Source organism: Streptopelia decaocto, assembly GCF_964273445.1.
Source record: "Streptopelia decaocto genome assembly, chromosome: 2".
NCBI classification, from domain to species: domain Eukaryota; kingdom Metazoa; phylum Chordata; class Aves; order Columbiformes; family Columbidae; genus Streptopelia; species Streptopelia decaocto.
This window is the reverse complement of record NC_138655.1, coordinates 67,637,677-67,650,344: the sequence shown is the minus strand read 5'-3', so window position 1 is coordinate 67,650,344 and position 12,668 is coordinate 67,637,677. Positions and strand designations below refer to the sequence as shown.

The window sequence follows — 12,668 nt, the reverse complement described above, 5'->3', positions numbered from 1 at the left end:
TTTGTACGATTGTTTTGACTTTCTACAATGATCCAGCTTTGGAGAATGGGAGAAAAAAACCCACATCCAATTTCTTCTATTGACATTCAGAGTAGACCAGTAAAATAAAAATCTCACCATATATTATAACAAAATTTTCTTTGTTTTTTCAGCCTTCTCATATACAACCAACCAACTTACTAAGTAATAATTTTTAATTGTTCTTGAAAAATTAAGTATTTGCCAACTTACTTCCCCAAATAGGAATATCTTTGCTTTCTGCTTTCATCACAATGGAGGCGAAGGTCATAGTTACTGGAATGGCATCGAAGTAGGAAGAATGAGGAGCCACTGTTAATATTGCTGCTTCTGTCGGCAATGCCCGTGTGCCTTTTACACTTATCCAGTGAAATCCACCAGCAAGCCACATCATTCTCATGATCGCTTTCAGCAAAATATCCACTATCCTGTGAAGAGTTGAGAAAATAGTTATACTGCCACAGGAATACCTTAAAATAATGGAAGGAAAAACATTACATAAAAACTCTGCAAGCATGACAAACGTACAGATGGGATATACTGCCTAAACAGAGCAGAAACACTGCATAGATCTCTTGTTTTTCTCAGCAGATTTAGGACCACTTTGCAACGTAAGACACCACCCAGTTTAGTTTCAGGCCTGAGTATTAATGCTTCTTAATCACAGTAAAATTGGCATTTATTTTATCACTAAATTAATTTTGATTCAGACTATGACTGTTTAGTTTCTTCTATACAATGTCTAGTAATGCTTTCCAGTAACACCAAAAAAAGCTCTAATAAACTGAGTCCTGAAAAATGCTATTAGGCTATTGCTAGAATACAACAACCCTGATTCCTGGGCTTGAGCTTACTCAAACAAAACAGTGGAGAAATGTAGAGCAGAGATTCTCAAACACAGGGTTGCCAACAGAACACATCTGGGAGCTTTGGAGGTATTTTCACTTTCTTTCCTTTTCCCCACCTCCTCCTGAAGTGTTTTTTTGTTTGGTTGGGTTTTTTGTGGCTTTTTTTCTGGGGTTTTGTTTGCTTGCTTTTTAAACTGATGGTAATGAAAAGAAAAACATTTACTTTGAACCAACAGTGCAAAAACCAAACACCACAAATTGTTATACTCACAGGAATTGGAGGCTGGAGAGCAGGGTGACACTGAAAACTGGATGAAATGGGGGAGGGGACAATCTAAAAAGCTTCAAAATAACTGCATGCAAGATTGAAGACAGTCAATTATTCCTTTAGTTATACGGATATAATTCCAAATGAAATGTAAACTGGTGATGCAAATACAGAATCAACTTCCCTCATGCTAGTGCCAGTTCCTAATTTTAAAGTTCGCTACAGAAGAGGTGATACACTCCTCCTTCCTTGCTCCTCAAATGGCAGTTTTCATGGATGGGTGAACTCTGTCTTCCTTTCTACTCTAATTAGCATTCCAGTATCAAAGCAAGCACAGACTTCTATTAATAAACATCAAAGCATGGGGCAAGCCCTCAGAGAACCAACAGAAGTTGTCAATTCATCACAGGGTAGCAAACAATGCAGTGAAGCTGTTTAAAACAACAATTTAGAATATGACATCTGGGCACACTCCGCAGTGTCAATCTTTGTAACAAGAAGTTGACATTACAAGAATGATTGAAATTGAAGGATGTCACAATGAAGTTTCACACTACATCCTCAATAAAGATCAGAGACCAGAGATGATCAGTTTTTCTCCCTGTAATTCTTGGGTCACCTGGTAAATCAAACTGTTGGTGTATTTTTAGTCTCCCGTCTGAGGAACATGTTTAAATAACAATTTTTATATTTGTCTTTTGAAGAGAAAAGCAGGTCTGTGAGACAGGCATCAGGTGTTTGCAATCTTCTCTATTTCAAACTGCTGAATTAAATAATGATTCTCTCAGTATTCCACCATATCAGTAACTCACTTTCGCCACCAGGAGAGGGGTTTTTCAAGGTCTTGCTCATCAGATCCCATCGAAGCAATGAATGCAAAAGGCCAGGCCAGCAACATCATAAAAGCAGCAAAAAAGAGTCGGATAGGAAAAAGAGTCAAGGTCATGATGGCAATCTGCAAAATCCAAAACAAATGCATTATTCTAACACAATCTCAGACCGAAAAAGTCAGTGATTCCCGGAAACAGATCTGAAGTCTTAGCTTAAAAATAACCAACATTAAAATGAGGAGAATACATTTCAATTCCAAACAAATAAATGTGGTGTATGCATAACAATTTTGTATTCACCAATTTAGCTGTATCTGAAACACAGCACACTTTAAAGCTAATGCAGTCTTCGCTTTCCACACTTCTTCAGACCCAATGTTGAGCAGTGAATACATCGGCATGCTCTTTTCCCTTTCTGAAGCCTCACATTAAGTAAATATTTAGCATGGGTGTGTTGTAAATCTTACTGCACTACAGAGAAGTCAGTTTATCACAGCAGCTCACAGTCAGTGATGTGCACTACTTCAGCAGGGCGCATTCACATGCCAATACAAGGCCCAGCCTGGAAACCTCCTCCAGGACTGGGTAGGCACTGGTTCCTCTGTAGTATGTCCTTGGAACCAGAAGCTGTGGGGAACCACAGTGGGGAACACTGTACGGAGACATGTCTGGACAAACATCAAGGTATGAGTTTATGTTCCAGGCTTGTGCTAATTGGCACAACACCCTGGAAAGCAGAGGTTTTCAATAAGTTGTCCTGCCCTGTGAAGCCACAGTGAACCTAGTTGCTTCTGCACCTCCTTCTAGTACTCTAGTTCTCGGAGAGCTCATTTCCAACCAGCCAGCCCTCTGCCTTCGACTTTGGTGAAAAACATGTCATGGTGGAACTTCTCCCAGTCTTTTAAAGAATTCTCCCCAAAGTAGCATCTTTCCCTAGCTGTTTGGAGTTGTTCCTAACTGTCCTTTAGAAAACACAATTCAGCAACTATGTGTGCAATGATCTACCTGCTACAGGAAACAGTTCCAGGAGCCAGAGTCCCATCTTCCTCACTCAAAGGACAGGAAAAATAAAAAAGCTCTTAAAGTGGAAGAGGGTACAGCTTCAGATGACTAAGTGAGAGAGGGAACTGAAAAGTGTTTAAAGGTGACTATGGTAGCACCCATGCTCCTCCAGTTGTACAAAGGCGGCTAGCAGAAGATGGAGGAGACACCATGAAACAGAAAGGCCATGTAAAGAAATAGAATTCAACATGAAATATGCTACATATTCACAGGTGCACTAGATGAGGTAGAAAAGCACTTTTCAGTATCACAATGGCTAGGCACACATGAGTAACGAGGCATGAGGTGCTGTCTGATGTTGTGCTTCATCTGATGCATCTCCAGGCTGCTGTGGAAAGCATTATTCATATTCTGCTCTTCCCTGATGTAGATCTAGTCATCATGCAGCTCAGTTTTCCATTGATCAGTTCCTGCTTCCTCTCACTTCCCAAAACAGCTCAATAACCAACTCACCAAGCACAAATCTGTAGATCTAGGGTAGAGGCAGGGAACACACAGCAGGAGAAAACCCTAAGCTACCAGCCCACTGCAATGCCACATTTTACAGTGGTTGTTCCGAGTGGCACCATCATCTTATAACAACCACGGTCTCACTCCCCAAAACAGGATTCCAGGCCCTGGGTGCAAGTTTGCAGAATCAAAATAGAAAGGATTATTTTTTTCTTAGATAGGTTAGTTTCCCAGATGAAAGAGTTCAGCTTCCTAAACTGGCAATGGTCAGATGAGCACTGAAGTCCTACTGACTCGTGCAACTCTGTACCCAGAGACCAAAAGACCACCATGTCTGGCAACAGCCAGGGGAGCATTCATCTGCAAAGCGGAGAAGAGAGAGCACCTGCCTTCTAAGCTCCTAAGATGAGAAGGACCAGCTGTCAAGAAAAAGGGGAAACAAAATGCAGGTGAGGACACAGTCCTCTGGGATTCACACCCTCTCCCTCCCACTCCTCAAAGTCTCTTCCTATACCAGGGCAAAGCAGAATGACAGGCAACTGGTGATGAGCTATTCAGGCCTTTGCATCTGTGCAGCAATCCTCTGTATTAAGATCACTTGAGTCAAATCACAGAACAGAAGCAGTAGTTGCATCAATAAGGTTGTGAAAGATGGCATAAATGTGTAGAAAAGGCTTCCTGATTTTCTGTGTCCAGAAACAGTAGTGGTGGAAATGGCCATCAAGAAGCAGTTCCAAGTATACAGATGTACAGGGTCTGGCTGTTACACCAGCCTCTTTTTCAGCAGTACCTGTCCACACAAGAAACTTGGTAGGAGAGAGAAGTATGTTTGGCCCATGAAGAAGGTTAGGAATCAACAAAGACACTAACACTTGAAAAGAAGTTCAGTCTATATCTACATTCACACACCTTACTGAGTAAGAAAGCTTCTATCCTGTAAAAACTAAGTACAATAGTAGTATAAGTGTCAGACAAAAAAAGGGAGAAGATCCTGCAGTACTGGCCACTGTCAGAAATCAAAATGCAGGAGACATGCACTCCTGGTCTGACCTTGTACAGACATCTGATTTTAGTGATCATATTTCTACATGTTTAGGACATTCACTCAGACATGTTTTCTAGTAAAATTACGAATTCTATCTGGTAAAAAGTGATATGTAAACACCTGTGTTTTGAGACACATTTAAAAAATCCTAAAGGTCTGTCTAGAGCTGTACCTTGGGAGGTTCAGCTCATGACCAGTTTTCTCAGAGGGGTTTGACTACAGCTCATTTAACACTTTGTGGTCTACAGGACCCTACTTAGTTTTTCAGGAGCTGAAGTGTATGTTGTAAAAGACCCATGGACAGCAGAAAGGGGAAGATGGTCTTACAGCTCATAACAGAAGGCTGCCATGGGAAACTGTACTCTTCTATCAGAAGGGCTTCAGTCTGATGCAAGGCAAATCACGCTAAATAGTTATCACAGGTTCTCCTCATTCAGAGACCCTGAATTCAGATTTGTGTATGAACTTAAGTCCTTTTTAAGTTCTCCAAAACATCCTACATATCTAAGCACTGAGCAAGCCAATCACAGAGTTTCTTTGTTTCTCCTTCTGTATGCCTGTTTCTTGTCTTGAAAGTCAGTATCATAACTCTAATGCACAGAGAAGCTGCAAAAAAGTATCATTGCAGTTAGCGATACAGTGAGAAACATAGTTTAAAAAGTTTATTCACAACAAAATTCCCATGACTTATTACAACGTGATCATCACATATTGAACAAAAAAAACCTGAATAATGAATGGCACATTTAACATGGTAGAGGGTCTGATTTTTCTTTTAAACATACCAGATAGAGACTACACCTTGCCCCACACTTTAATTTCTTCACTATTATCATCCCTACAGCCTCAATTCACCAAAGATGGCACTGAGAGAGCTAGGAATTAATCCCTGAACAATTCTCTCACTACTCACTTTCCCACTCTGCAAGTTCCCTGATTGACACAATCATGGAGATAAATACAAGAGTAGAAATGTTCATGTGTAACTAAGCCAATCTAACAGATCATTGCTGCTAAAAAAGGTGGTCCTGTTCACTTTCCCCTCAATCCTTCCCTTGAGTCAGCTCTAGCATTTACCTGAGCTTGCAATAAGCCAATGCAACTCAATTGAGCAAAAAAGGCAATCCCAACAAAATAAAACAATCAGATTACAGAAAAACACAATAAACTGATAGTTTAGTGAGACAAATCAGTTCACCAAGACACCAAAGGAACTCCAGCATTGGTGCGATAAAAGGGCCAGAAACACTGGAAGCAAGGAAAATGGCATTGTAACGTGTTTTTTAGTGGCAGGAAAACAAAGATGCTAATATTTTGTGACAGTTCCAGTAATGCCTCTGCCTGTTCTGCAGAGGTAACTAGAATCAAGAGCTTTGACATACGTGACAGGTGCCCAGAGGATGTTAGGATAAGCAAGGTTAATGAAATCATGTCTGTATTTCTTCCAGAAAGGATCTTTTTATTATAGGTACTGAAATAAAACAGGTAGCTTCAAGAATGACCCCCACTGTCACCCTCAGATCAAAGAGAAATAAACATTTCTACGAGAAGCATAAAACTCAGTTTTAAATAGCCTTACTGCTTTTACACTCCTGTTACCTCCCAGTTTTATAAAGCAAATAAAATAAGATGTGAACAATTCCTTGACATTCAAATGGACTTTTGCTGTTGTTCTTCCTCTTTGCAGTTGTTTTGTCCTCTTACTTTCTACTTTTTTTTAACTCCCACAATCTCAGGCTAAAATGTTCTAAAATGCAATTACTCGGAGCTGTGTTAATGGGCTAAAGAAGCTAATCTAACCTCTTGCAGAGTCCATGATGAGTCAGGGATGAGGTACTGGTGAAGATAATGAGGCCATCTGACAGAACTCCAGCAACAGAAAACTGACCATTGGACAAAGCAGTCTCATCTCCCATTCTCCTGTGCTCACTGACTTCTTCATGTACCCCCAGTCCCCACACATTCCTAACCTTCCTCGATAGGCTTTGCAATCCCAGAACTCACCCCATTAGATTCACAGGACAGACAGAAAAATCTGTGACACAATATGTACCTCCAGTTGAACAGGAATTGAGTTCAGCTGTAATACTTCATACCAAACTCAGTAACAGGCCAGGATTACATGGAAGAGAATGCACACAGCTGTAACTGACTGGAAAGCAGCCTCTCCATTCAAGAAGTCTCCCTTCCTGGGAGAGCAGCATGTCTCATAAGTGCAACCGTTCCACAGCTCTTTTTTAACAGCCTCTATCTCAAGCACAACTTTTCTTTTAATCAGCGGAGAGGTTAGGAGAGCATGATTAAGGCAAAGCAGAAAATCTATCACAGTTCTCTATGTCAGCTTTTGTGCTTTTCCCTCTCGTAAAACTGCACAAATAAGACAGAGAGAAAAGATGGGTTAAAGAACTCTGTGCCTCTGTACATTAATAAAAGATTGCTCACTTTAAAAGCAAGACCAAGCCACACTCTTTGGTGAGGCTACTCCATTGGTCTGCACACTGTAAAAAACTACAGAGCTTTAAACACATCTCACAGTTTTCACTGAAAGTAATAAATCCTTGAAATCCAATGGCAAAGCTCATGTCTCATACAGATGTACAGGGCAGCCCATACAGAAAGCAAGTATCTTTTACAGCCAGTCACCTCGCTGGCAAAGCAGCTAAAGGTCTGTTAGGACTAACAGCAGTTCAGTAATGCTGTAGTTCATACGAGACCCAATACTGCAAAAACTATGAAACTGGTACTCTGCCCTCCCAACAGTATTTTTAAAATTCCCTATAAATAACCAAGTAGAAAACAACATTTAAAAGATACATTAACACTGCAAAATAAAACACTGTTATAATTAGATAGAATACTAGTCCTTATGAATGCATGCTCTTTGCTTCTCTCTGCCCCCTGAAAGTCTTCTATCTCATTACTTACATAGAAAACATGACTTAAGGAACAAAATAGGATTACATGGAAAAGAAATCATTACGACTGTGTAATTTATTGAGGAAGCTCTAGGTATAAACTGAATGAGGCAAATGGCACAAACATTTTCTCCCTTTTCCCATTCAAACAACAATTTAATCAGTAGTCACTGAATTCAGAATTTAACTGTATCATCCTTGGAAACTTAATTTAAAAAAGTAAAAAAACTTTTACACTGGGGTGTATTATGAAATCCTTGGCTGCCAGATACTTAACATGAGACATATTTGGATATTTTGTAAATCAGGCCATACATGTCTTGTGTCAAGTATCTGGACAGCAACAGGGCAACACAACAATGAACTTCGCTCAGTATGTAAATTAAATTAAAGTTGGATCTAAATCACCTTGATCCAAGAGGTTCAGTATTAGTGGATCATAATTTCAATGTTGATAGGTACTGTTGGCTGTTAGGTCCCCAAAACAACAGCTTTAAGGAACTGAAGCATTACTGTGATTAAAGAAATAGAAATATCCAACTCCTTACTAGGTGAGCCTTTGATGGTATTTCTCCATCCAGTAAGTGACCCAGATCTTACCAAAAGCCTAAGACAAGGGCCATGCACTCTGAATATCCAACCACCTACTGCTTGCTGTGTGAGGTGAGTGAGGCAGTGGCACGGAGGGGAAAAAAAAAAAAAAAAAAAGAAAAACCCACACACAACACATAACTGCAAATTCGCATTTTAATACCGATTACTGTTATCTCATGCTACCTGTACAAGGCGTAAAATATGCCACAGGGATTATTTACCCAGGGGCCAAACTTCGGATGCACGGGATGCCTCGGGCCACACACCTTAACTTGATGCTGGAAAGAGTGCCTCCGCAGGACTGCTCCCCTACCCCCCATTTAAAAAAAATAAAAATCCATTTTTCGTAAAACATTTTTTTTTTTTTTCCTTTTAAGAAAGCAGCGGCGGCGAAGTTGCGGAACACGCCCTCGGAACGGCGGCCACTACAGCGGCCGCTACAGACCCCATGCCTCACGGCCGCCTCCAGCCCCCCGCCCGCCCTGGCACCGCGCCGCCCCCGACTACCCACCCACCCGCCTCAGCCCCCGCAAGCCCGGCTTTGCGCACGCCTCCACACGCACCGGTTCTCCCTGGTCCCGCCGCCCCCGGCGGCTCACAAAGCGCCGGCGGCTGGGCACTCCGCCCGCCGCAGGACGCGGCCCTCCAGCCGGTGCGCGGCGGGGTACGAGGGGAAGGAGGCGACGGAGGGAAGGGAGGGGGGAAGCCGGGCCCTGCACGCCCCTACCTTGGCTTTCTGCAGGAGGCTGAGGCGCAGCTGGTGCACGAAGGGGCTCCGCGGCGGCGGCCCGCGCTCCCGGCTGCCGGCCACGCAGCATCCCCGGCCGCGGCTGCTCAACTTCATGGCGGGGCAGGGTTAGGCGCGGCCCAGCGGGAAGAGGGCGCGGGCGCTGCGCAGCGACCGCTAGCTCCCGAGTAGCGGCGCCGACAGGCGGGCGGACGCCGGCGGCCGGCTCCCTCGCCACTAGACGCCGGCCCCCGCCCTCCCCGGGGCCCGCGCATGCGCCGTGCGCGCCGGTTACAGCGGCTCGGGCTGGGCGCCGGTTTCCGCGTCGGTTGGGGCGGCGGGGAGGGGGAGAGAGGCGCGCGCGCGCCCGCCTCCCATTCGCCGCCTGCCGCCGCCGCGGGCGCAGTCGCTCGCCACCCACCAACCGCCCCAACCATTCCCCTCGGGGCATGCTGGGAGCGCGGCCGCGTTCCCCCTGTCACCCGTGGAGACCGAGGGGGGCGGCGGGGGCGGCGGGGCTGAGGGTGCCCCAGGGGCTGGGGAGGTGACGGGGATCTGTCGCCCCCGTTCAGCGTGCGTCTCGGGGCCGGGGCTGGCACCGCGCTGGGGCCCCAGAGCGAGGGTACCGCTGGGCATGGGGGAGACGAGGGGGGAATTTTGAGAAAACCATGAAACAGAAGGGATGAGCAGAATCTCTCTCAGGTGGAGACGGGTCTTAGATGCTATACAAGCAAGAACACAGGCGATGGATAATACTGAATTGAGCATCCCTACTGCACCTGGAAGAAGCAAGATGTTGTGCTGGTATCACGTGGTGAGGTGTTTATCAACTCTATGGGGAATCTTCTGTTCCAAGCAAACCTAGATGTTTTTTAATCAAGCGTCTAGCTAATTTGCACCCTGTGATCTTGACAGAGCTGGCTAAGGAAGTCTCCAAGTTTGGGGTTTAATAAATCTTTAAATATAAAATAAGTTCTTGAGAATCACAGAATGGTTGGGGTTGGAAGGGACCTCTGAAGATCATCTAGTCCAACCCACCTGCTAAAGCAGGTTCACCCAGAGCAGATCACACAGGAATGTGTCCAGGCGGGTTTTGAATGTCTGCAGAGAAGGAGACTCCACAACGTCTCTGGGCAGCCTGTTCCAGTGCTCTGGCACCCTCAAAGTAAAGAAGTTTCTCCTCATATTCAGATAGAACCTCCTGTGCTTCAGCCTGTGCCCATTACCCCTCATCCTATCATTGCGCTCCACTGAGAGGAGACTCGTAAAGCAATTGTGATAGTCTCCTTCAGCGAGATTTAAATGTAAATGGATAGAAGTAACTGCAAAACTCTCATGACTCTACAGTTGCTAAGCATTAGGCTTAGAACTGCAAGATGGCCTCTGAGTCCTATGGTTAATACCATATATACTTCTAATGGCCAATGCTATTAAATAGTTAATGTGGTAAACATAAATAGTTTTTTACTTTTGAAAGATCAGAAAAAAAATCAGAGGTTAGTCTTCACTATATTGGGGTTTGCAAGGTTCTGCAGGCTCAGCGTCTTTCAAGATTTTTACGAAAGATCCAAAATAAACTCACTGTTAATAAAATCCGTGGATGTGCTAAATGGTTACTTGAGAAACTACTGTGAGAGCAACTGCAATATTGTCTGGACTGCTTGGTAAAATTAACACTTTGAAAGAGGTTTTTACAGACAAATGTGTATACATTTTCCAAGAATATGAGCCATGCCTCTGGAACAAGAGCTTGGGTCTTGGAAAAGATTGTCTAAAAACAACTTCAGGCAAACTATTACAGATAAGGTCCCAGTGCAATGATTCCAGTATTACATGCACTACCAGGATTAGTGTGCAGGAAATGAATTACTGTGTCTGTCAGTGAGACTGATGCTGGAATGGGGTGTGTAGCTCTGACATTAAAGATCAGGTGGTTCAGAAAAGACCTGCCAAAATATTGCAGGAAATCTCTTATAACAGTACATTTAAAAGGCTATATCAATTTGATTTGTCAGAAAGAACTGCCAGAGTTGGCTTTACTGCAGTGTACAAGTACCTTCATAAGGGAAAAGTACCACATGCTAAAGCTTCTTAAAATGATAGAAAAAAAAGTAGAAGAACGATCAGTAGTCAGGAGCAGAGATAACTGACTGCAAATGTTACTGTTGTGATCACAAACAAGCTCCTTGGCTCAGTCTGGGACTAGTGATAAGAGTCACTGGCCCATGGTCAGAGTATGTGATCCAATGATCCCTTTTAACCTTATACTCCCTAAGGATTTTAGCTGCATTCCAAATGATTTGGCTTCCCTCTCCTTTGCTCCCTGTCCAGTGACTTCAAGCCAGTGATTAGTTCAGCCGTACCAGGCTGATTTCAATAATATATGACAGATTTCTTGAAGAACGAAGCGGAGATTTCCTTTAATAGGGCCTGCGCACCCCGTGGCCAGGGAGCTCCTCACAGGGACCTGCCCACCTTGACAGCAGGTAGGAACTGTCCCATCAAATCAGTGGGCCAGAGATGGTGGCTACTCATTCCCTGTCTGGTAGGTGTGGGATGCAAGATGCAATGGGGGTATTGGAAGAGGTTCAGATGTGAGATGCAGGCAGGCTTCTTTAGTTCTGCTAGTTGTGTTTTGTTGGTTTTCTAAAGCCAGCTTCCAAAAATGATCTAATAGTATTATTAGTTGCATTAGAGTTTTTGGTATTCGTAGCATCTTCCACAGTTGTAAAATCTAGTGGAGTATTAGGCACATGCCTGTTCCTTTAGCTCTTAAACCGTCGCTATTAGGGCACCTGTTCTGTATTACTGAGTACACAAGCAGTATTCTAACTTTTTATTACTGCTTTCATGGGTTTAGTCTATTATTTTCTAATTACCACATCAGTTCCACCTGAAAGAGTTTCCAAGAGACTTTGTAGTTTTATAGAACTCATTTGTTGGATAGGAATGATGTTCCATGAGTTGTAATTTGATGGCCATCTTCTAGGTTGTTTAAGAGTCTATATGAATGTATATGAACTATATGTTACAGTTAAGAGATTAAGAGGTGCTTCCCTGGATCTTGGCTCTCATTTCTTTAAAATTAATCTGTGATCAGTATAATTTAAGATGAATAACTTAAAATGTACAGTCTAGCTTTCTTAAATTTGCACGACTGTGTTTCCCCATCTCTGTAGTCCCTTTTAGATTAAAAGTGTAAAAAGAAAGGTCTAAGCCCTGTTTCTTGTGAAAGAAAATTTGCCCAGTGAAGGAGCAGAGCGTGAGCCCTGGAACAGGGGCAGTCCCATGGCAGGGCTGGAATGGGAAATGCAGGCTGGGAGTCTGCAAGCAAACCAGTTTGGCATGAGGGGAGAAAGGACCACCCCATGTGGTAGGGCAGAATAAGCCACACTTAGACGATGCTGCTGCTTTCTGTGCAGTCAACTGGGAAGTTTATTTGGGTCCTTTCAGAGATGAAAGGTGAAATTTGCTCCTGGAATGTTATAATACAACCCTGAGAAGATGGGGTAAGACTTTGCAAGTGTGTCTAAAAAAGGGCAGTATTTTATACTTATATAGCATAATATAATTATTTAAAAACAAGTATTGTTCTTCTTTTTGTGAATTAATTCAGAAATTGAATAAAGTATGTCTATAGTATTGGGGGCTGATGCTTTTTTGTGCAAATCACTAAAGAGCCATAAGTATGATGTTGCTGCCAAAGCTGGCACATGCTACATAGCTCATCTAATAAGGACTTAGAAGGACACAAGAAGAGGTGATGAATTTATTGCAGGATTTATGGAATCTACCTTGCTTCACAAGAGGAGAAAATGTGTGATACATTATGTTGGATGTAAGTGTATTATGATACAATTGGAAAAGGAAATGTTGGAGCTGACTATCATAAGAATAAATTGCAGTAAGCT

General features: G+C 43.2%; 1 protein-coding gene across 1 annotated transcript in view; it reads right to left on the bottom strand.

Annotated features, from left to right (window-relative positions):
* The window catches only part of LPCAT1 (lysophosphatidylcholine acyltransferase 1), a 66,495-nt gene extending 57,456 nt beyond the window's left edge, over nucleotides 1-9,039 (bottom strand). Inside the window, exons 1-3 of the mRNA XM_082046624.1 lie at nucleotides 8,758-9,039; nucleotides 1,947-2,089; nucleotides 232-446 (exon numbers count right to left, since the gene is read on the bottom strand). Of these exons, the coding sequence (XP_081902750.1) occupies nucleotides 232-446; nucleotides 1,947-2,089; nucleotides 8,758-8,874 (475 nt within the window). The 5' untranslated portion in view covers nucleotides 8,875-9,039. The remainder of the gene's footprint in view (nucleotides 1-231; nucleotides 447-1,946; nucleotides 2,090-8,757) is intronic.
* Between the last annotated feature and the right edge of the window lie 3,629 nt (nucleotides 9,040-12,668).